Source organism: Schistocerca americana, chromosome 2 (genome assembly GCF_021461395.2).
Source record: "Schistocerca americana isolate TAMUIC-IGC-003095 chromosome 2, iqSchAmer2.1, whole genome shotgun sequence".
NCBI classification, from domain to species: domain Eukaryota; kingdom Metazoa; phylum Arthropoda; class Insecta; order Orthoptera; family Acrididae; genus Schistocerca; species Schistocerca americana.
In genome coordinates this window covers 35,309,458-35,332,923 of record NC_060120.1, presented here as the reverse complement: position 1 = coordinate 35,332,923, position 23,466 = coordinate 35,309,458, and the positions used below count along the sequence as shown (strand labels likewise).

The 23,466-nt window shown below is 42.8% G+C and overlaps 1 protein-coding gene across 5 annotated transcripts in view; it reads left to right on the top strand.

Annotated features, from left to right (window-relative positions):
• Positions 1-23,466, top strand: part of LOC124596532 (lethal(2) giant larvae protein homolog 1) — a gene marked incomplete in the record, with an annotated part of 348,831 nt that overhangs the window by 138,629 nt on the left and 186,736 nt on the right. For all 5 annotated transcript variants that reach the window (XR_006978317.1, XM_047135707.1, XM_047135705.1 and 2 more), the window contains 1 exon segment: positions 1,851-2,005. Coding sequence is in view for 4 of the 5 variants with exons in the window: in XM_047135707.1 (XP_046991663.1) it covers positions 1,851-2,005 (155 nt within the window).

The window sequence follows — 23,466 nt, the reverse complement described above, 5'->3', positions numbered from 1 at the left end:
TGCTTAACAGTGAGGTCGTCAGTGCCCTTATGCTCAAACTAATGTGGGGATAATTTCTAAAATTTTTGCATTCTCATGCGCTCGAAACGATCACATAGTCACTCTATCTCAAATGCACTAAAACTTAGAAAGAGGTAAAGTAGCTTCACATAGAACTAAAACAGAGAAAACAAAACACGGAACAGCTAAAAGAAAAGCACAGGGAAATGTGGCTGGGTGACATTTTAAAAGAATTGGGTGAACCAGTTGGCCTGTTAACACATTAAAACCATCTCCCTAAAAGTTTTGGAAAAATATTAGACAATCCACAAAACTTTAAAACTCTAACTGTATTTGTTTTGACATTACTTAATATAGAGAGCAGATATGGTGCCAAATCCGGCGTGGCCTGCTGGTTGGAAAATAAAACACTGTCCAATCAGTTTATTCCCATATCCAGTCAACAGCGGCAACACTATATTTGTGATGGAATTGTGTACTGTTGTAAATTGTGAGACTGTCATGACCACATTTGTCATGCTGCTAGTTACCGTGCATTTTAAATTTGGGGGATGACGGACTGATGACTTTAAACACTGATGACAATGTATGAAGGCAATGTGTTGAGAGCATTGAATATTTGTGATACAGGTCTCTTTGATTTATTTCCTTCCAAATTACATTTCTTCCAGTACCCTGGGGATATAACAGATTTCTGGTTCAATCAACATACCCACAGTAGAGTTGGACGGATAGAAATTAACATTAAATATCACTAGCATAGCTCTTGACAGTGTGGATAAGTGTCAGACTACAAATCAAAAGATTTGAGTTTCAATCCTCTTTTGACCCTTGGTATTTTTCCAAGTACATAACTGATTACCAGAGGTGAAGGAAGTGGCAGAAAAATCCGAATTTCATTGTGCTCTGGAGTTTGTGTCTACACATCACTAGTTAAGTATGTCAGTCCAAAGGTTGTAGAAAGGCAAGGACTTGTCACATCTGATAGAATGGTGCCTAGTAAATTGCTGTGGTCATCTTTCTAACCTTCGATTTCAGACAGTGTTCCTTTAATCATAGCCAAAATTTAGAATTCTGCTTTTATTTGGGGTGAATAGAAAAAAAAAAATGCTGAAGTAGAGGCCCAGAAGGTAATTAATCATGTCGTGTTTTGTAGTAGTAATGCACAACATACGCAATAATGCTCAATCCTGTGGACTGCACCTGGAGGGTTACAGAAAAACTGCTTACTTCAGTTATACAGACAGTATCAACATTTGCTTTCATTTTGACATATCTGTTTGCTTTGGGACAGCTACGTGTACCAGGTATGCTGTTTAGCCAAGGCAGATGTTTTGAAGGATCCTCCATGGGCTCATTTTCAAATTGAAAACATTTCTACTTACAGATTTGCATCTGTTGTGGTGGGCCTGTGAACATACTCTTAAAGAGGAGTATGATTTGTAGGTAATCAGGAGACTATAATATTTCCATTTAATGAACATCGGATATTTTAGTTATTTTGGAGTTTTGATGGCAAATTGCAAATAGTTCTGGAATTGAATCCAGTGAAATAAACTGAGAATGTAAAAGTAGAGCCACAAACATTTTTAGCAGTTTTCTATTGTCTTAGTTAACTCATTCAGAAGCATATGTTCATCTACTTTAAAGTTCTTTGTACTTATTTATTTACAGTTAATAATTTGTTAAGTATATCAAAACATTTAAAACAAAATGTCATGCTGCTGTCATTCATGTATTGAAAGGGTCATGTACTGTGTACAAAAGTATAATAAATTGTGGATGACACATTAGGTGATGAAAGGGCAAACACTCATTCTTGTTTTCATTATTTATTACTTTTGTTTTAGTGAAGATTATATTATTTTTGCTGGAGGGATGCCTCGAGCTAGTTATAGTGACCGTCACACCGTCACAGTTCAGCATGGGGAGAAGCATGTTGTATTTGACTTCACATCCAAAGTTATAGATTTCTTCACAATTGCTGCAGATGAAGAGGATACAGGTCAGTTCTGTACAAAACTAGAAATATTGACACACTGTTTCTATTTACTGAACAATAGATGCAAACTGAAGCTGTGAAAAAAAATTGTGCATTGGCATTAGGCTACTGTCAGATTTATGGATGTGTATGATGTAGTTGCATGTAAACTTATTCCAAAATCACTTTTTAAATGAGACTACCTTGGATGAAAGTAACAGCTAATGTTGAACTACAGTTGATTAATTTACTTGTTCAGAAATGGAAAGTGTTCTTGGTGCCAGTAACGTCATTATGTAAAATAGACTTGTATTAAACAGACAAGACACTGATATGAGATCAAAGTTTCTTGTTATGACATCCTTGTATAAATCATTCTCATTTCACTTGTTATGTTGTAGGAGGCATTGACTTTGGATAATGATAAAAAGTATATATGTAGTTTTTTGGTCTGTTCACATAACTTTGTCAGTCTTATATTTCCTCTTTGTTCTTTTTGACAGTTCTTTGTTTACTTATCACTATCAAGTTATATTTTCGTAATCGTAAGAATAAGATCAGATAATTTGGTTACTTGTGTATTAATGGTTTATTATCACGTATGTGACAGAAGAATCCTATAGTGCCAAATCTGGGTAAAATGTTGAGCTTTCAATGGAATCCTCCATTGCCTTCACCAGGAACAACTGACTGTCATGGCTGCTTTTGTAGTGACCTTTCATAGCCCCTAGGTGACTTAAGACTGATCGGCATACATCATCGTTAGGTCATGCTGCTAGAGTTTGTGTTCATATCTGTACTGGGGGGTTCCATCACTCTCATAGGAATGTAAACAGTCAAGCAAATTTCTCTTGTTTCTTCTCACTGCAGAAAGCTCACTTCCATGGACTAATAAGATAATAGCCATTGTCTTGGGTGAAGATGGGGAGGGATTTTTTTTTGGGGGGGGGGGGGGGGGGGGGACACTGAGTGAGTAAAGCTGACGTAGGGGCAGCTGGTTCAAATTGTGTGGGATCAGGAGAGAGGTTAGAGGACAGGTGAAGGATAGTGATTAGCAAATATTGAGGCCAAGAGGTTGTGGGAATCAGAGAAATTCTGTAGGGAGAACTGCCTCCGGCACAATGGAGGAAGGGAGCGAATTAAGTTTAAGAACACAAATGGCACAGGTTATGAAGCAGTTTTGGAGTGAATCACATTATGTTGAGCAGCATGCTCTGCAAATATGCTCCAGTTGGGTCCTGACCATAGTTTGGTAGTGGTTATTCATATAGGTGTATAATTGATTCAGAGTCATTCAAAAGTAGAATGCTGTGGTATGGTTGTAGAAAAGTTGTTAGAAGACATTGCTCCAATGAATTTCTTAAACTAGTGGAGTTCTCTGTTACATATGACTGTTTCTAAGTTATATATATATATAATGGAAGGAAACATTCCACGTGGGAAAAATTATATATAAAAAACAAAGATGAGGTGACTTACCGAACAAAAGCGCTGGCAGGTCGATAGACACACAAACAAACACAAACATACACACAATATTCAAGCTTTCGCAACAAACTGTTGCCTCATCAGGAAAGAGGGAAGGAGAGGGGAAGACGAAAGGAAGTGGGTTTTAAGGGAGAGGGTAAGGAGTCATTCCAATCCCGGGAGCGGAAAGACTTACCTTAGGGGGAAAAAAGGACAGGTATACACTCGCACACGCGCACATATCCATCCACACATACAGACACAAGCAGACATATTTAAAGACCACAGAAAGAGGAAAATAAGACGACAGAAAAGATTTCGAAATGCAACAGTGACAATAACAAACGTGATTGTTGGATTCAAATTAATGATATCAATATAATGGAAGGAAACATTCCACGTGGGAAAAATTATATATAAAAAACAAAGATGAGGTGACTTACCGAACAAAAGCGCTGGCAGGTCGGTAAGTCACCTCATCTTTGTTTTTTATATATATATATAATGTCTGCTTGTGTCTGTATATGTGTGAATGGATGTGTGTGTGTGTGTGTGTGTGTGTGTGTGTGTGTGTGTGTGTGTATACCCGTCCTTTTTTCCCCCTAAGGTAAGTCTTTCCGCTCCCGGGATTGGAATGACTCCTTACCCTCTCCCTTAAAACCCACATCCTTTCGTCTTTCCCTCTCCTTCCCTCTTTCCTGATGAGGCAACAGTTTGTTGCGAAAGCTTGAATTTTGTGTGTATGTTTGTGTTTGTTTGTGTGTCTGTCGACCTGCCAGCACTTTCATTTGGTAAGTCAAATCACCTTTGTTTTTAGATATATTTTTCCTACGTGGAATGTTTCCCTCTATTATAACTATATATATGGTTTCCTGTGTGTGTGTGTGTGTGTGTGTGTGTGTGTGTGTGTGTGTGTGTGTGTGTAAGAGAGAGAGAGAGAGAGAGAGAGAGAGAGAGAGAGAGAGAGAGAGAGATCTACGAGGTGCGACAATAAAGTAATGAGACCGATGTGAAAAAAAATGTTGCTTACCGTTTGTCACGTTTAGTGTTGTCTCCTTCAAAGTAGTTCTCTTCTGATTGCACACACATTTTCCAGCACTTCCGCCATTGATGGTAACATTTCTGGAACTCATTTTCTGTAATATCCTCAAAGACCCTCATCATAGCTTTTTGGACATCTTGTGTTGTTTGAAAAGGGTGTCCCTTGACCACTATTTTGACTCTTGGAAAATAAAAAAAGTCGCACGGAGTGATATCTGGTGAATGAGGTGGCTGTGGTAGTACTGAAATTTGTTTTGAGGTTATAAATTGCTGTACTGACAGAGCAGTATGGGATGGAGCATTATCGTGATGCAGAATCCAATTATCAGCAATACAGAGATCTTCAGTTATTATTAGACAAACCGTTTCTCAATTGATGTTCAGTTCTTCTGCAATCATTTTCACAGATAATCTTCAATCAGATTGTACGAGTTCTTACACCCTGGCCAAGTTGACATCCGTTTGTGAGGTTGATGGTCATCCACTGCGGTCTTCATCTTCAACATTCGTTCTGCGTTCACTAAACATTTTATGCCAACGAAAAACTTGAGATCTCCAAAGGCCTTCTGAAGCTTACCGTAAGTTGTCGTGTTTTCACCCAATTTAACGAAAAAGAAATGGCATACCGTTGCGCAATATTATGCGGTTCCATTTCTGTGACGAGACACACAAACGTGTGTTAACTTATTACAGCACCACTCACGACTGAGCAGTTCCATCAATGTGCCGCTTGGACTAGGAGCAGCTTATAGACCGGGGTCAAAGATATTGTGCCTACGCAAGCCTGCAGTGTTGCCACATCTTGCAAAGAAAATCTGTCTCATTACTTTATTGTCACACCTCGTATTGTTGACAAAGGCCTTAATGGCCAGAAGCTTCATTTGTGGCATTCTTTTTGGTGTGCTTATCTGCAACTCAGCACCTCCGGTATGTGGTGAGTAGCAACTTTCTTTTTCATAATATTGTTACATTCCATCCTGGATTTTCCATTGTTGGAATCAGTCTAATCTTGTCTTTACAATCCGTACAGAAATGATAAGCAAGAGTGTGATGAGTGTGTTTAGCTTTATTACTTAATACTAGCAAGCTGGCTTTTGTGAGATAATTGTCCACATGTTTTGCTGAGTGGTAACGTGTTTGCCTACCATGCAGTGGACCCGGATCCGATTCCTGGCCAGATTGGAGATTTTCTCCTCTCGTGGACTCGGTATTGTGTTGGCCTCATCATTTCATCACCGAGATGTGAGTCGCTTAATGTGGCATCACCTGAAATAAGGCTTGCAACCCAGTGACCAAACTTCTCTGGATGGGGCCTCCCAGCCACCAGTGTGACATGATCGTTTAATTTTTTGGAGTGATAATTAACAGCAATTTTTAAGAGCTTGTCAATTCAGAGTTTCTCACCATTTCCATGATGATCTCTCTTGGGTAAATAAACCAGAGACCATTCCTCCCTTCTTTCTTTGTATACATCAATGTCCCCCATTAGTCCCATTTGGTATTGGTGCCATGCCTTATTTATGATGGAGCCTATGTGATCATTTTGTTTCATGTCCATACGAATTTTTAGACTCGAGATTTGTGGGAGTTGGCTGATTCTAATTGTGGATCATTGATATTGTAGCCATGAGGTGCTGTGAGTTTCTTCTTTGCACAATCTTGAAATCTTATGAATATTAGATTATTTGCGCAGCTTTTTTCAACAGTCCTTCATTATACAGGGTTGCCAGAAGATCTGGAAATCGGGGAATTTCGAATGTGTCAGGGAAATTTGGAAAAGAAGCTGGAAAAATCTCGTTTTTGTTTCAGTAGATGAAATGATTTGTTCACTGAGGTGTCGTGCACCATCGCTGACTGGGCACAGTTGAGTACATTCGTTGCTTCCTTACTTCCTCATTCTTACTGCATCTATCTTTCTTGCCATTCCCCTCAGCTTCCAGTCAGTGCTGTCACCTCTTCTAGCCTAGCAGCTGCTAACAAGAAGCAGGGAGATGTGAGGAGTGGTTTGTTTGGATCTGATTCTCAGACTGTAGACACGGTGGCCGAAGACAGGGGTCAAGTGTGCGTGAGGCGTGTCTGAGTGATTGTGTGAAAGTATGTGCGCTCTAATTTTCTGACAAAGACTATGGTAGAAAATTTTGTTTGACAGTGTGATTGTCTTTTCTAAGTGCCTGTCTACAATTCAGTGATCATCTTCACAGTGAGTTGCAACCTATGCTTTTTTTTATTGATTCTCAGAGTATTTGCGCAAGTTATCTGTTGCACGGATTGATCACTGCAGTCTTGTTTCAACATGCTGTCTGTGACTCATGACTAGCTGGCCACACGAGCGGATTTCTGCGATGGGCCAAAACTGCAGGCCGTTTCTGCAGGTATCTCTAACGGATTGGGCCTGCCGAACTGAAACTCATCATTTCCCACTAATGTGCAGATTCTACCTGTAGGATCTAGTCTCATCGATCTGCACATAGGCCAGGTCTGTTTGTGTGTGGCGTAATGCGGCGGATTTTCTTCGTGGATTCAGAATTGCGGTGCTCGTCAGCAGGCCAGAGGTCACGGCGATGGATTTGAGGAATTGCGAGTGTCTCACCTAAAGTACGTTGTACAGTGCGGTATTTTATAGACATTTTATTTATTCTAATACATTTTGATGCTGTGAAAGCAGTTCATATATTAGAAAGTATGGATGATAAGCAGAAGAAAACTGTGGCTATTGCTGGCAGTTTGTACGCAATGTACTCATGTATTTCTTGAAATAAAAATCACACAATACCTGTAAAATGCTGAAAATTGGATGGGTAGATCACATAACTAATGAGGAGGTATTGAATTGAATTGGGGAGAAGAGAAATTTGTGGAACAACTTGACTAGAAGAAGGGATTGGTTGGTAGCACCTGTTTTGAGGCACCAAGGGATCACCAATTTAGTATTAGAGGGCAGCATGGAGGGTAAAAATCATAGGAGACCAAGAGATGAATACACTAAGGAGATTCAGAAGGATGTAGGTTGCAGTAGGTACTGGGAGATGAAGCAGCTTGCACAGGATAGAGTAGCGTAGAGAGTTGCATCAAACCAGTCTCTGGACTGCAGACGACAACAACAACAACAACAACAACAACAACAACCTGTAAAATGGAATGATCCTGGGCATTGATGGCCAGGAGGTGCCATCCAGGAAAGTTCGGCCTCTGGGTTGCAGTGCTTTGTTCAGGTGACGCCACATTTGCCAACTTGTGTGTCTGTGATCATCAAATGGTGATGAGGACAACACAATACCCAGTCCATGAGTGGAAAAACACTCCAACCTTGCCGGGAGTCGAAACTGGGCCCACTGCATGGTAGGCAAGGACGTTACCATTTAGCTAAGCAGGCGGACACGCAATTCCACTCAAATAATTGACATAACGCAATTGATAATAATTGACAATAACGAACACAGGAGAACCAATATTTTATTGGCGGTCATGTATAGTGTTGGTTTACGCAACTCTCCCCTGGCTTTATACACTTCTTTCAAGAGATATACTTTTCTCTAAGGTTATTTCTGAGACCAGTTAAGGTATTTTAATGCTTATTTTTGTCACCAGATGTGTTTCTTGTTAAGATTTCTGCTCACATGTTTAGAAATACAGAAGTCCCTATATTTTCTTGTCAACTTATGTCTTTACTAACCCTTGAGATCTCAAAATTTTTTGTGATGGATAAATGCTAAATCTTATCTGGAAAGCAGGGAAATACGAGGAAATTTCACTTGGGGAAACTGTTATAGATAACTTCATCATCTGCAAAAAAATGTGAAGTTGCTGTTGTTGTTGTCTGCTTGATGTTAATGTCTACTTCTGTCGATGACTCGCCGTCAAAGATAATATTCTGTTTCTGACCTACCAAGAAATCCCCAGTCAAGTCAAAATCTTTTTCTGATACGAATCGGTATAGTACAAAGCCAAATGCCTTTTGGAAGTCAGATACTGCATCAACCTGCTTTTCTTGATCCGTGGCTTTCAGGTTGTCGTGAGAGAAGTGCAAGTTGGATTTCCCAAGACTGGTCGTTTCAGAATGCCTACTGGGTGGCATAAGAGGTCGTTCTAATGGAAATGCCTCATTATGTTTCAACCTTGAGTAAGAACTTCAGAAAGATTAGACAGTGCTCTTGTGGATCACTTCATGCAGAGTGGCGTTACCTGTGCTTCAAATCAATGGGAACTTCTTTTGTTATTTCAAGGGCTTTGTTTTAATTTATGGTTAATATGGAAGCTAATTCTGCTGTAAAATCTGTATAGAATCTGACAGATATCCAACGGGTGCTGGTGCCTTGTTTAAGTTTAGCTGTTCCTCAGATTGACTGACAGTAATATCTATACCAGTTACCTTTGTGGTGGTTAGCGAAGCATAGTGGGGCAGTCCATCTGTATCTTTCTTAGGAAAGGGGCATTTGAAAATAGAGCTTAATATTTACATATTACCAGAATTTCTGTGGATTCAGTGAGATAGGTTTCAATAAGGTTCTACTGTTGTAGTGTTTAAAGACTTCACACATTGCCATCTTGATAACCAAAATCATTTCATTCAGCATCTCTCTAGCTGTGGTGTTTTTTTTTTTTTTTAAAAATATGCAGAAGTCACAATTTCTTTTTGTCAGATGATTAAACGTCTCTTGTCTGACTACAAGTGACATCTCCTAGTGATCTTCAACCGGATCTGGTGCAATGACCGAGCGAGGTGGCGCAGTGGTTAGCACACTGGACTCGCATTCAGGGGGACGACGGTTCAATCCCGCGTCCGGCCATCCTGATTTAGGTTTTTCGTGATTTCCCTAGATCACTTCAGGCAAATGCCGGGATGGTTCCTTTGAAAGGGCACGGCCGATTTCCTTCCCCATCCTTCCCTAACCCGAGCTTGTCCTCAGTCTCTAATGACCTTGTTGTCGACGGGACGTTCAACACTAATCTACTCCTCCTCTGGTGCAATGGCATCATTCCATCACACTGGTGGGAGAGTGCCATCGTACCAGTGCTCAAACCCGGCACAAACTTGCTTGATGTGAATAGCTATCGGCCCATCAGCCTCACCAACGCTCTTTGTAAGCTGCTGGAACTTACGGTGTGTTGGCGGTTGGTGTGTTGGCTCCGTGCCGGGGCAGCTTCCGCCTGAGTTGCTCTACCACTGATAATCTTGTGTCCCTAGAGTCTGCCATCCGAACAGCTTTTTCCAGGCGCCAACACCTTGTTGCCATCTTTTTTGATTTACGAAAAGCGTATGACACCCCCTGCCGACATCATATCCTTGCCACATTATATGAGTGGGGTATCAGAGGCCCGCTCCCAATTTTTATCCAGAATTTCCTGTCGCTTCGTACTTTCCGTGTCCAAGTTGGTGCCTCGCATAGTTCCCCCCCCATATCCAGGAATGGGGCCCCTCAGGGCTCTGTATTGAGTGTACCTCTAATGGCCATTAATGGTCCAGCAGCAGCTGCAGGGCCATCCGTCTCACCCTCTCTGTATGCAGACAACTTCAGCATTTCGTACTGCTCCACCAGTACTGGTTTTGCTGAGCGGTGCCTACAGGGAGCCATCCAGAAGGCACAATCATGGGCGCAAGGCACAATCATGGGCGCTAGCCCACAACTTTCAGTTTTCGGCTGCATAGTCGTGTGTTATGCATTTCTGTCGACGTCGTACTCTTCATGCGGAACCAGAACTTTACCTTACTGATGATCCCCTCGCTGTAGTGGAGACATATCGATTTTTAGGACCGGTTTTTGATGCCCGATTGACTTGGGTTCCTCACCTTCGTCAGCTTAAGCGGAAGTGCTGACAGCACCTCATTGCCCTCTGCTGCCTGAGCTAAACCAACTGGGGTGCAGATGGCTCTACTCTGCTGCATCAATACAGAGCCTTTTTTCAATCCCGCCTTGACTATGGTAGTCTGGTTTACGGTTCAATGGTGCCCTCAGTGTTGCATTTGCTCGACCCAGAGCATCACTGTGGCGCTCGCCTAGCAACGGGAGCTTTTAGGATGAGTCCAGTGACCAGCTTCCTTGCAGAGGCTGGAGTCCCTCCATTGCAGTCAGGCGCGCACAACTGCTTGACAGTTACATTGCACGCATTCGTAGTTCTCCTGCTCATCCGAATTACCGTCTCATTTTCGCACACACGGCAGTTTATCTCCTGCATCAGCGGCCCAGGTCAGGGCTTACAGTTGCAGTTCGTGTCCGATCCCTTCTATCTGAACTGGAGTCCGTGCCTGTACCACCTATACTCGAGGTCCAACCACGTACACCTCCACGGTGTACACCTAGGCCGCGGCTTCGCCTGGACCTTACACATGGCCTAAAGGACTCAGTTCATCCTGCAGCTCTGCACTGTCACTTCATCTCGATTCTTGACATGTACCGAGGGCACGAAGTGGTTTACACCAATGGCTCAATGGCTGATTGTCATGTCGGCTTCGCATATGTCCGTGGAGGACATATTGAACAGCAGTCCTTGCCCGATGGCTGCAGTGTTTTCACTGCAGAGCTGGTGGCTATATCTCGTGCTCTTGAGCACATCCATTCATGCCCTGGGGAGTCGTTTCTTGTGTGTACTGACTCCTGGAGCAGCCTAGAAGCTCTCGACCAGTGCTACCCTCATCATCCTTTGGTTGCGACCATCCAGGAGTCCATCTATGACCTAGAATGGTCTGGTTGTTGAGTGGTGTTTGTGTGGACCTCAGGACATGTCGTAATCCCAGGCAACGAACTTGCTGACAGGCTGGCCAAACAGGCTACACGGAAACCGCTTATGGAGATGGGTGTTCTGATAACTGACCTGCGTTCGTGTTTACGTCACCAGGTTTTTTGGCTTTGGGAGACGCAATGGCATAGTCTCAGTACGCACAACAAACTGCGTGCCATTAAGGATACTACGAATGTGTGGCAGCCCTCCGTGTGGGCCTCTAGCAGGGGCTCTGTGGTTCTCTGCTGGCTCCATGTTGGCAACGCTTGGGTTGATCCATGTCTACCTACTGCGACGTGGTGCCTGGTTGACAGTGGCCCATATTCTGGTGCATTGTCTCACTTTGACTGCCCTGCAACGAAATCTTTGGTTATCTGACTGCCTCATCAGCTGATTTAGTTTTAAGTTTTATTTGTGAGGGTGGGTTTTATCATTTGATCTAAATTTTAGTGCATGTCCTTTGACCCTCTGTGTCCTTCACCATAGTGCTTTTAGGGTGGAGGTTTTAATGTGTAGCAGAGTGGCTGGCTTCTCCTATTTATTTTCATGGTCAGCCAGCCATGGTAAAATGTTTTCTCATTTTAATCTCTTCTACCTGTTTCTTGCGTTTCTGTGGTTTTCTTCTCTCCTCTTTTCCATTTAAGTGTTGTTGCCCTCCTGTCGTTCTTTTGTGGTTATTCATTTCTCTCCATTTTGTGTTGTCAGTCTTGCTTGTTTTACTCTCACACTTGTGGCATTGTTTTATATTTGGAACAAGGGACTGATGACATAGCAGTTTGGTCCCTTCCTCCCTATTTTAAGTGAACCATCGCAATTTCTTTAGAGCATTCTTCACAGTGACTATACACTATAGAGGTCTCTCTCTCTTCATGAACCGTTCTTGTTGTGACTTGGCGAGACAGCCAAGCCACTACGAGGTAGCCGAAAGGCATGCGTTTAAGCTCACGCAGGCTGGCGTGAGGTCTGGAACAGTTAAAGGAATAGAGACTAGCAAAAAAGGTACGTAGCTTCTGGAATACTTAACTTTAATCCATAATTGGTAAACATCGGTCTGACGGTACATGCTTCACAAGATAAATAGCAAATGATAATGGCGCCTTGCTAGGTCGTAGCAAATGACGTAGCTGAAGGCTATGCTAACTATCGTCTCGGCAAATGAGAGCGTAATTTGTCAGTGAACCATCGCTAGCAAAGTCGGCTGTACAACTGGGGCGAGTGCTAGGAAGTCTCTCTAGACCTGCCGTGTGGCGGCGCTCGGTCTGCAATCACTGACAGTGGCGACATGCGGGTCCGACGTATACTAACGGACCGCGGCCGATTTAAAGGCTACCACCTAGCAAGTGTGGTGTCTGGCGGTGACACCACAGTTCTACTAGTTACGTATCTATCCAATGTCTGATCAGTCATTCTTTTAAACTTGCGTAACAGTTCTACATGCTTCTGCACACAGGTATATGTTTTGAATTCCTCTTTGAGATATGACACAACTGCCTCTTTATGAAATTTAATGGAATTGTCAATCTTCTGCTTGATTTAGCTGCCTTTTGTACTTCTGTAATCATTGTTACTACAAGTACCTAATGGTTACTGATACCAATTTCAATATGGACGTCATCAGAGTGGTCAAGTCTGTCTGTTGCTTCCATCATGATTGGTCTCCGAAACTGTGTGTTCATGCGTAGTTTCCAGAGAAGATATTTTTGTACTGTTTAGTGAGATGTCGTTTCAAGTCCACCACTTAAAACAAACTGTAATTATCTAAATTGGCTGCTGGATGATTAAAATATCCTCCAATGACAACAGTATATTGGGGGAATGTACATACTACTGAACTGAAATTTTCTGGAGGTGAATCTGGTGATTGACCAAAAGATCCAATTAAAAGTCTTTCTCCACACATAATACTAAGTTGTAGGCAAAAACTCTTCCATGCAATTTCATTTTGCAGTCACAGATTTGAGTTTTTGGTCATGTGACAAATACACTATCTTCATTACCTGTTAGCCTATACTTTTGAGATATACTTAGATTTACCTCAGAAATCTCACTGCCAATGGTCTCAGATTTTAGCCAACTTTCTATACCAGTCCATAGCCCTTGCCAACCTTGTCCTGCAGAACCATATAATTCAGGCCCAAACCTCTTCGCAATTCCTGCTTTCCACCTGCAAAATTCTCGTGCTATGCAATCCCAAATTCCTGCATCTCATCTCCCAGATTGATACCCTTGTCCTCTAGGAACTAGAGCAGCAAGCCCATCTCCACCTAAAAAAAGCTCTCCATCCTGTTAATTTCCTACTCCCAACTTGAATTATTGCTATCCACCACCTCGAAAATAAACTCCCTGAAGTCTCGCCCACATCCCCTCATAGCTGACAAACCCTGCATTGAGGTCCTGCTACATTTACCACACCCTCAAAAAGACCTTGCCACCACCATACAAAATCCATCACCTAAACAGACCTGAAACACAGTCGTGAACCTGTCATCCAAAACCTCATTTTACAGATGTATCAGTCCTTTCAAAAGACCTTACCTTTTGCCCCACTCCCAAATTCCGCGTTGATGAGTGTGTTAAAGACCTCTCCTTCTATTGCTCCCTGCAGTGGAAACACTTCTTTGCCACAAAACACACAAATCAGACTCAGTCAAAAACTGACATTTAACCCTTCCGACTTAGTTTGTAGTGCTTGACACAGTCACGTCGATTAAATATTTGGGCGTAACATTGCAGAGCGATATGAAGTGGGACAAGCATGTAATGGCAGTTGTGGGGAAGGCAGATAGTCGTCTTCGGTTAATTGGTAGAATTTTGGGAAGATGTGGTTCATCTGTAAAGGAGACCACTTATAAAACACTAATACGACCTATTCTTGAGAAGTGCTCGAGCTTTTGGGATCCCTATCAGGTCGGATTGAGGGAGGACATAGAAGCAATTCAGAGGCGGGCTGCTAGATTTGTTACTGGTAGGTTTGATCATCATGCGAATGTTACGGAAATGCTTCAGGAACTCGGGTGGGAGTCCTAGAGGAAAGGAGGCGTTCTTTTCATGAATCGCTACTGAGGAAATTTAGAGAACCAGCATTTTAGGCTGACTGCAGTACAATTTTACTGCCGCCAACTTACATTTTGCGGAAAGACCACAAAGATAAGATAAATGAGATTAGGGCTCGTCAGAGGCATATAGGCAGTCATTTTCCTCTCGTTCTGTTTGGGAGTGGAACAGGGAAAGAAGATGCTAGTTGTGGTACGAGGTACCCTCCACCACGCACCATATGGTGCATTGCGGAGTATGTACGTAGATGTAGATGTAGTTCACTCCCATCACCATCATTCCCAAATCCCTCAACATGGAAGCAAACCTAACATCCGCAGAATGAAACCGCACTCCACCATGTAATACCTGACCCCCTACCTTACAATCCAACCTGCTGACAAAGGCTCCACCACTTTGGTTATGAACTGCAGTGATTACCTAGCAGAGGGATTAGAGTAGCAGTCAGATACATCCACCTACGAATCCTCCCTCTCCCCTTTCAAAGCATCCATCTGATCTACCAACTAAGCTACAACTACTGTACCACTTTCTATGTAGGCATGACAACTATCCTGCTTTCTGCCCACATGAATTACTGCTGCCAAACATTGACAAAGAGAGAGGTGGATCATCCAGTTGCTCAACATGCTGCCCAACATGATGTGCTTCACTTTCGTGACTACTTTGCAGCCTGTGCCATTTAAATTCTTCCTACCAACACCAGCTGTGCTGAATTGCTCAGGTGGGAACTCTCCATACAATATATCCTTTTTTCCCATAACCTCCTGGCCTAAACTCAATTAATCCCTGCCTCCCTCTTACCTATCCTCGTCCCTGCCGCACCCACTCAAGAACTACGCCTTCTATCATGCCAATGCACCAACAAATCCTTTCCCCTTCTCTATTTCTCACCTCTCTCCTGTCCCTACCACCCACCTCATCCTTTATCCTGCAGTGCACCCTCCTGTGGTAGCACCTAGCAGCTGTAACCCGTCCGTACACACTCCGCCACGCAGCACTAACATCTTTCACCATGTGCACCTTAGTATCCCTCCTCCTTCCCATCTCGTGATCTTGTGTTTCTTCCTTACCCCCCGCCACCCACCCCAACCAACTACTATTTGTCAGTGGAACTTTAATGCCCTGAGACAGTGGTAATGTGTGTGTTTAGTTGTGCTTATGTGGATGTACGTGTGTGTTCTACTGCAGAAGAGAAACTATGACAGAAAGTTTTAATATTTTAGAAGTCTTTTTTCATTGTGCCTATCCGCAATTCAGCACCTCATCTATATGGAGAGTAGCAATCTACCCTTTACAAATTGTTGTCATTATAATATGATCTTCACTGCGAAGGAGGCATTCAACAGAAAGAGGAGACTCTTATATTGCAAATTAGATAAGGGTCTAAGGAAAAGTCCTGGCAAATGTTTTGTCTGGAGTATGGCACTATATGGTGCAGAAACACGGATGCTTAGATAAGGGGATGAAAAAAGAGTACAAGAATTTAAGATGTGGATATGGAGGAGAATGGAGAGAATAAGCTGGATGGAAAGAGTGAGTAATGATAGAGTATTGGAAAGGGTTGGTGAGAGATGATGTCTGCTGGACGTTGTAAGAGAAAGGAAAAAGAACTGGTTGGGACATTCATTGAGAAGGGAGTGCTTGCTAGCAGATGCTTTGGAGGGATTGGTTTGTGGGAGAAGACTGAGAGGAAGGAGGAGATACAAGATGATAGATGATATAAATGGAAGAGGAAATTATGCAGACCTGAAGAGGATGGCAGAAGACCGAACAGCCTGGAGAACTACCATGTGAAAACATGTCTTTTGGCAGAACACTAATGATGATGATATAGTGGAAATGCTGAGTCACAGACTGGGATTACATAGAGACTTTTAAACATGTAATCTTCTGGCCAGAAGGCCACCTTCTGAAATAGACAACATGTACGTGCCCATATTAATGCTAAAGCAGCCAGAGACAGCAGTCTCGTGTGTGTGTGTGTGTGTGTGTGTGTGTGTGTGTGTGTGTGTGTGTGTTGCCTATTTTTATTGTGTCTGTCTGTGACTCAGCGTTTCTGCTATATGGTGAGAACAATCTATCTTTTTCATAATAGTGTCATTATTCCATCCTGGATTTTCCATTGTTAGGTTTAAAAATAAAATATTCCAAAGCACCTAATGATACTCAAACCCACAACCTCTCAGGTCTGAGGTTTGTGTTACAACCATTACACTTCACAACCAATCTGTGTAATGGTTCTGTTTTAAATCTGTAAAGCTTCATGCAAAATTGCAACTGCCCCCCCTCTCCCCCCCGTTGTCGATTACTCTCACAAACGAGGGCCCTCCAGGGTGAATCACGACACGGTATAGTTTCAAAAAACTCGAGCACACCGCTGGAGACCCCTCCTTGTTGGAATTGTCTGGCTCAGAACCAGATAATGCCAATCAATTCTGGTGACAATGCTGCAGATTGTGGCCTTTGCTGAAACACTGTGTGCAAGGTTGACTTTCTTAACCTTCTCCCACAATTGCTGGAATGATCCACTTATGAACTCGAGCTCTAGGTGACACAAGCACCATTAGTTTAAATATGTGCCATTGGCTTAAGCTGGTTGCACCTTGTTCCCTCAGTGGCTCTAGGAACAGCTTCTTCAACATGTTGCTCGAGATGCTCTAGGCATACCCATAGTGCATAAGGTGATCCCTCCCATCCCCTTTTGCCATTTCATTAAGGGTTACCACTATCCACTGTATGTTAAAACAGCTGACACTTAACAGATCCCTACCTTTTGTGTTTGCCTCCCCATGATGTAGGACACAGCAGGTTTCTGAAGCACTGACTTAAGAAAAAAGTCAGTGAGCAGAAAAACTGGAAAATTTGCCCTAATCAAGTAAGTTCTGCAGTGTTTCTATTGTTGTACATGGCTGATTTGTTCTTGAGGTCCAACTTCTTTATTATTATTGTTGACGAATTTTCCCTAAAAGGAAATCGTTAAGCTTATGACTTTGAAGGCTTGTTCTTCTTGTCCTTCCAGTACTCCTTCATTCTCTTGGAGAAGGCCTCTTTTCTCTCCTCAGACCATTCTTGTTTGGTCCGCTGTTTTAGCGCTTCTGACTTTACTTCCCAATTGTCTATGTGTTTTCGGAAGGTGCTTCTGTCTGTGGTGTTTGTGGTGCCAATTGCTTGTAGGTCTTTTCGGACTCCTTCCATCCAGGGTGTCGAGACTTTAAGTGTCTTGATGTGTTCTAGAATTTTCTTGGCGAGTCTTGTTTCAGGGAGTCTATCTAAATGTCCGTAGAATTTAAGGCGCCTTTTTCTCATATCGTTCTCGATGTTCGAATATGCTTCTACTGTTGAGTTCTTCTGTAGTCTGTAGCCATCTGGTGTGGGTCTTCCTCCTAAAATTTTCCTCATGATTTTGCGTTCTTTTTTTTTGATTTCTTCAATTTTGATTTTCCTGTTGAGTGCTAGTGTTTCGCTGGCATACAGTATGGCGGGTTTGATCACTGTGTTATAGTGTCTGATCTTGGTGTTTCTGGAAATGCATTGTTTGTTGTAGATGTTTCGTACCATGCCTAGTGATTTCCGTGTCTTCTGTTGTCTGTCTTCGTAAGCCAGTTGCTCTGTTCCGGTCGGTTCGATGATTTCGCCTAGGTATCTGAAGTGTGTGACCCCTTTAATTTTGCCGTACTTGGTTGTGATGTCGTCGCCTTCTCTTGTTAGGACTTGCGTTTTTTCAAAAGAGATTTGTAGGCCGACTTTCTCGGTGCATTCTTTCAGGATTTCGATCTGTGTTTTTGCTGATGTTGGGTCATAGGTCAGTATCGCTAGGTCGTCTGCGAATGCTAGGTAAGGGATTTCCAGTCTTTTCCTTCCTAATGTGACTGGTCTCCAGGTGTTTTGTCTCCTGACTTCAGCTTCCCATTCGCTCATTACTTTGTCCAGGACGTTGTTGAACAATAGCGGGGATAGTCCATCTCCTTGTCTTAGGCCAGTGTGGATTTCAAAGGGGTCCGAGATTTCGCCCATGAATTTGACTTTGGATTTTGTATTGGTTAGTGTCTGTTCGATTAGTCTTTGGGTCTTTTGGTCTAGGCCTTTTTCTCTGAGGATTTGGATGAGGGACTTTCTGTCGATCGAGTCGTAAGCCTTTTTGAAGTCGATGACAGTGCAGATGATTTTTTTGGGGCTTGTCATGTGTGATTTTATGATTGATTTCAGGTTGAAGATTTGTTCGGGGCAGGCTCTGTTGGGTCTGAAACCCGCTTGGTATTCCGAGATGGCGGGTTCCAGTTGTCCTTGCGTTCTAGTGAGAAGGCAGGTTGATAGAATTTTGTAGATGACCGGTAGCAGGGAAATTGCTCTATAATTGTTTGTGTCTGTCCTGTCACCTTTCTTGTGTAGCGGGTGAATTGAGTGCGGTCTTCCAGTTGTCAGGTATGATTTCGGTTGTCCAGGTGTTCTGTATGATTTGTGTGATTTCGTTTAGCGAGTTTGGTCCTAGGTTCTTCAGCAGTTCTGCCGTTATTCCGTCTTCACCGGCTGCCTTGTTGTTTTTCAGTTTCTTTATGCAGTGGAGGATTTCTTCTTTTGTTGGTGATGGTGAGTCTTCCGGTGTGTTGGCCGGTTCTCGGGGTTCGAAGGTCGAGTTAGGTTCCGGGCAATTTAGTAATTTTGAAAAGTACTTTGCGAGCTCTTCACAGTTTTCTTTGTTGGTAAGTGCCAGTTTTCCGTCTTCTTTTCTGAAGCAGAGGTTCTGTGGTGAGTATCCTTTGACTTGGTTGGCGAATGTCCTGTAGAAATCCCGTGTGTTGAAATTTCTGAAGTCTTCTTCGATGGAGTTTAGCTGATCGTTTATGTATTTGCGTTTCTCTTGTCTTATTGTTTTCGATGTTTGTCTTCGAATTTCATAGAAGTTGTCCTGTGTTTCTTGTGTTTTGTTGCTGTTGTAGTTTGTGAAAGCTGTTCTTCGATTTTGTAGGGCGATTTCGCAGGTAGTGTTCCACCAAGGGTGACTGGGTTTTCTAGTCAGCGGGATCAGTTCTTTGGCTGTGTTCACAATTTTTTGTTTAAAGCTGGTCCAATCTTTCGCCTCTTGTTTTCCCCAGTGTTCTGTGATGCTCGATTCTCTGATCTTTCTTGTATCAAATTTCGGTGATGCCAATTTCTTTTTGTGTTGTCTTCTTGGTGTGAGTTTGATTTTGATTCTTGTTAGGTAGTGGTCCGAATCTATGTTGGCACCTTTTCTCACTTGGACATCGTGGATTTCTTTCTGGTATTCATAGGAGATTGCCACGTGATCTATCTGGAATTCGCCTAGTGAGTGGACTGGTGATCGCCACGTCTTTTGTTTCTTGGGCCTTTTCATCAGGGAGGTTGACATGATTTTGAGGTTGTTTTGCTGGCAGAGTTCGATCAGTCTGGTGCCGTTTTTGTTGGTGAATTTGTGTGCAGGGAAATTTCCTACTGTTTTTCTGTAGCGTTTTTCTCTGCCGATTTGTGCGTTGAAATCGCCTAGTAGAATTTTCGCGTTGTCTTGGGGTATTTTTGCCAGGGTGGTTTCGAGTTTGTCCCAGAATTTGTCTGTTTCTTCTGGTTTGTCCTTGTTGTCTGCGTTCGTGGGGGCATGTACGTTGATGAGGGTGTAGTTCTTGTTGGCGTGTTTGATTCGCATGGTCATGAGCCTGTTGTTGATCGCGTTGACTTCTTTTACTGAGTCTAGGATGTTTTTGTTTGCTGCGAAGGCCATGCCGAGGAGTGCTCCTCCTTTGCCGATTTTCCTGTTGGTTCCACTCTTGAAGAATCTGTAGTTTCCGTAGTCTATTGTGTCTGAATCCGTGTATCTTGTTTCTTGTAGCGCTAGGATCGAGATCTTTTGACTGGTAAGTTCCGTTGTTAGATTGTGTAATTTTCCCGTTTGTATTAGTGTCTGTATGTTGAAGGTGCCAAAGTATGTGTGTGTTTTCTTGGGTAGTTTGCCAGAGCGCTCCGACTCGCCCTTTAGTACATCTCCAGGTCCCCCAGAATCCGAGTGCCTGGTTGCCGTCTTGCGACAGGTGGATCGTCCACCTGGGGTAATGTTGTTTTTAGGTGTACTTGCCATTATGCTTGTAATTCGTCTGGCTTGCGCCAGTTTGGTAGAACCAGGGATTTTTAGTTTCTGGAGCTCGTATCAGCCGCACCATTGGTGACAGAAGCACTGACTTAAGAAAAAAGTCAGTGAGCAGAAAAACTGGAAAATTTGCCCTAATCAAGTAAGTACTACAGTGTTTCTATTGTTGTACATGGCTGATTTGTTCTTGAGGTCCAACTTCTTTATATTGGTTTACCCACCTTTTTATTTCTTCACGACTGCAAATATTGAAAAATTTTGACTTCATTTCCAAATTTGTTTCCAATCACATTGATACCAGTGCCTTTGTTCTGGCATTTGAGGGGACACCTTTTGGAGAAGGTCAAGGTTATGGTTTATTGTTGTGGCACGAAGCCATATGTCCTGCCACCCATCAGATGTTTTCAGTTTTTGCATTTTGGGCACATATTATAGAGCAGGCCCTCCATGTGGTGAATGTGGACACACACTCCTGGAAGTGGAGCCCCTGTGTTCTGCCACCCATGTGTGTTAATGTCACAACCATCACTCTTCATGTGCATCAGATTGTCTGGATTAAAACAAGGAAAAGAAGATATAGGAGCAGAAGTCCCTTTATTGTTTATTCTATATTGAGGCTTCCCAGATATGTCATTGTCTTCGCACTTTGTCTATGACATCTAACTTTGTCTCCCTGTGGTTCTACACCCACCATTCTGATTATTGCACCCCCTACCCAGCCAAAGTAGGCTCCCTTTCTTCAGCATCTTCTGATTGTTTGGAGGTCTGCTGCCAACAGTTGGCCATGTGACCTACGGTTCGTGTGCTCCAAGGCTGCCCACTCTCTCGGTTCCAGATCTCACTGAAGCCTGTTCTCTCTCCAGTTGCTGCCCTCCTTGACTGACGAAAGACGAGAAGAAGAAACACAAGTTCTGCGCAAGGTCCCTCCAGTGTCCCGGATGTGCCAGCTCCGCACCCCCCCCCCTCCCCCCCTTGCAACCAGAATCTGACCTCTTGTTTATGGATGTTGTCCTGTCCTTGTTAGTAATAAAATGAACTCTTCTACATCATAAAGAAAATATTATTAGTTAATTAACTTGCTTGACCTTTGACTTTGACACAGATAAGACAGGTACTGGATTTAAACTCTTTCGATTCTTTTTCCTAGATGCATGCATTCTAAAAATTTTAACCTGTCTAAGATAAATATCAGTGAAAAAAATTGACTATAGTTGAATATGTTTTCTTTGTGGCTGCTGTAAAGAGAGAAATGGTTAGGTACAGTACGAGTTGGCGATCGGAGGTTTCCGCTTCTCCGGTTCTCAGAAAATGCCAGGCGTAGTCGGAGAAAACTACTAGTACTCATGACGACGTCTCCGTCTCTCTTGGCCACAAAAGTATTTCTGGAAAAAACTTTCAGAATGAGAAGGTTGAACAACAGTGGCAGAATGATATCTTGCGACTTACAAACTGACCGCTTAGGGAACATCTTGAACATACAAGCTGATGGCGAAATATTGCACATTGTTTGGACCGTGTTAGCAGCAGATTCGCCCAGTATTGTTAATTTGTGAAGAAATCACTATGAATTGTATTGCTAAACACACCAATAGTTTTGCTGAAGGTCCGGGGATTCAATATCGAGTAAAAGTTCGTAAGCGATATTTAGCTTTTTTTTTTTCACAAATTAAGTTTTCTATTTTTGATAAGTGCGATTACTAGTTGACCTCTCCACTTCAGATTACTTCTATATGCAAACTTATCTGACCTCAAAGAGAGAGAGAGAGAGAGAGAGAGAGAGAGAGAGAGATGGAGATGAAAATGAGCACTAAAATCGATGTGTAATAATACAGTTCTGTTAGTGATGTAATTTTGAGGCAAGTGTCTTAACAAAATGAAGCAAATTGCAAATATTGTATTTCTTAGACCCACAGCAGTTAAATTATTACAAATGTAATATTGTACTTTACAGAAATAAAAATTTGACCCGCAGAAGATGACACACAGGTGTTGAAACGTATGTGGGTAAATATGAAAATAAACTAATTGTGTTTGCATAATGCTGATTTCCAAAACAACCCAATTTTTAATCAAACTGAGCAAGCAGGTGTCGTGGAATGCTTTGTCTCCTCACTAGGTTCTTCTGTCCCTTCATCACAGGTGTGCGCTCAATTCCCCATCCTCCAAGGATGCTAATGGCGGTCTTCCATGCCAGGCCTTGTCCTTCCAGGTGGCCTTTGCACAGATTCACCAGTTCTTGCAGAATACCTTGTGACCCCATTTTGCAGTGGCACTGGTGTTTGCATCCTATCCAACTGCCTTCCTCCACTGGAAATAGTGGGGTAAAGCTTCTCACTTATGTTTTACCCCTTGCCAGGTGGAATCCTACATTGAGCAGTTCAGTGGATGGGAATTCCCTCTGGCCCTCTCCTGTTTCCGTGATTCAGTCCCTGGTCCCAATTTCAACCATAAACAATTGCTTCAAAACCTCATCCTCCACAACGAAAATATCTCCTCTGGGTGTTTTACTGTGTTTGACTCCAAGGCATTTTCCCCCATCAGTCGAGGCACAGTATGTCCTTAAGCCCGGTAAGGATCTATTATCCCTCGATAGTTAATGGCTGTTTAGTCTGACCAGTGTCTCCCGCAAGTAAGTTGGATAGATGGTGGCTCGTCGACTCTGTTGGGTCCACAAATCTTGGGATGTTTTGTCTCCTTATCAGTGCGGCATCCAGGATGGACAGTCTCCGATAGATCTGCTCCAGCTGGGTTTTCCTCAGTGCCGTCATCTTGTCGCAGTTTTCTGCAGTCTGTGTAAGATCTACAACACAGCTTGGCACCATCGTGCTTTACTTATACTCCATGAGTGGGGACTTTGCGGTCCCACTGGTTGCTCTGAATTTGACTTGATACTATTCTCAGCACTCTGTGGACCCATGAGAATCGCTTTCCACGGGGTTCTGTATTGAGTGTCCTTCTTTTCCTCACCAGTATTAATGGACTCGGGGCGTGCTCCTTTGCAGCTAGTTCTTGGTAGTGGTGGAAAGGCCGTGTTGCGATATGGTGTAGGAAATCTGTTTATGGAGCAGGTTTGGGGGATAGTGCCTGTCTGTGAGTCCTTCTGCCT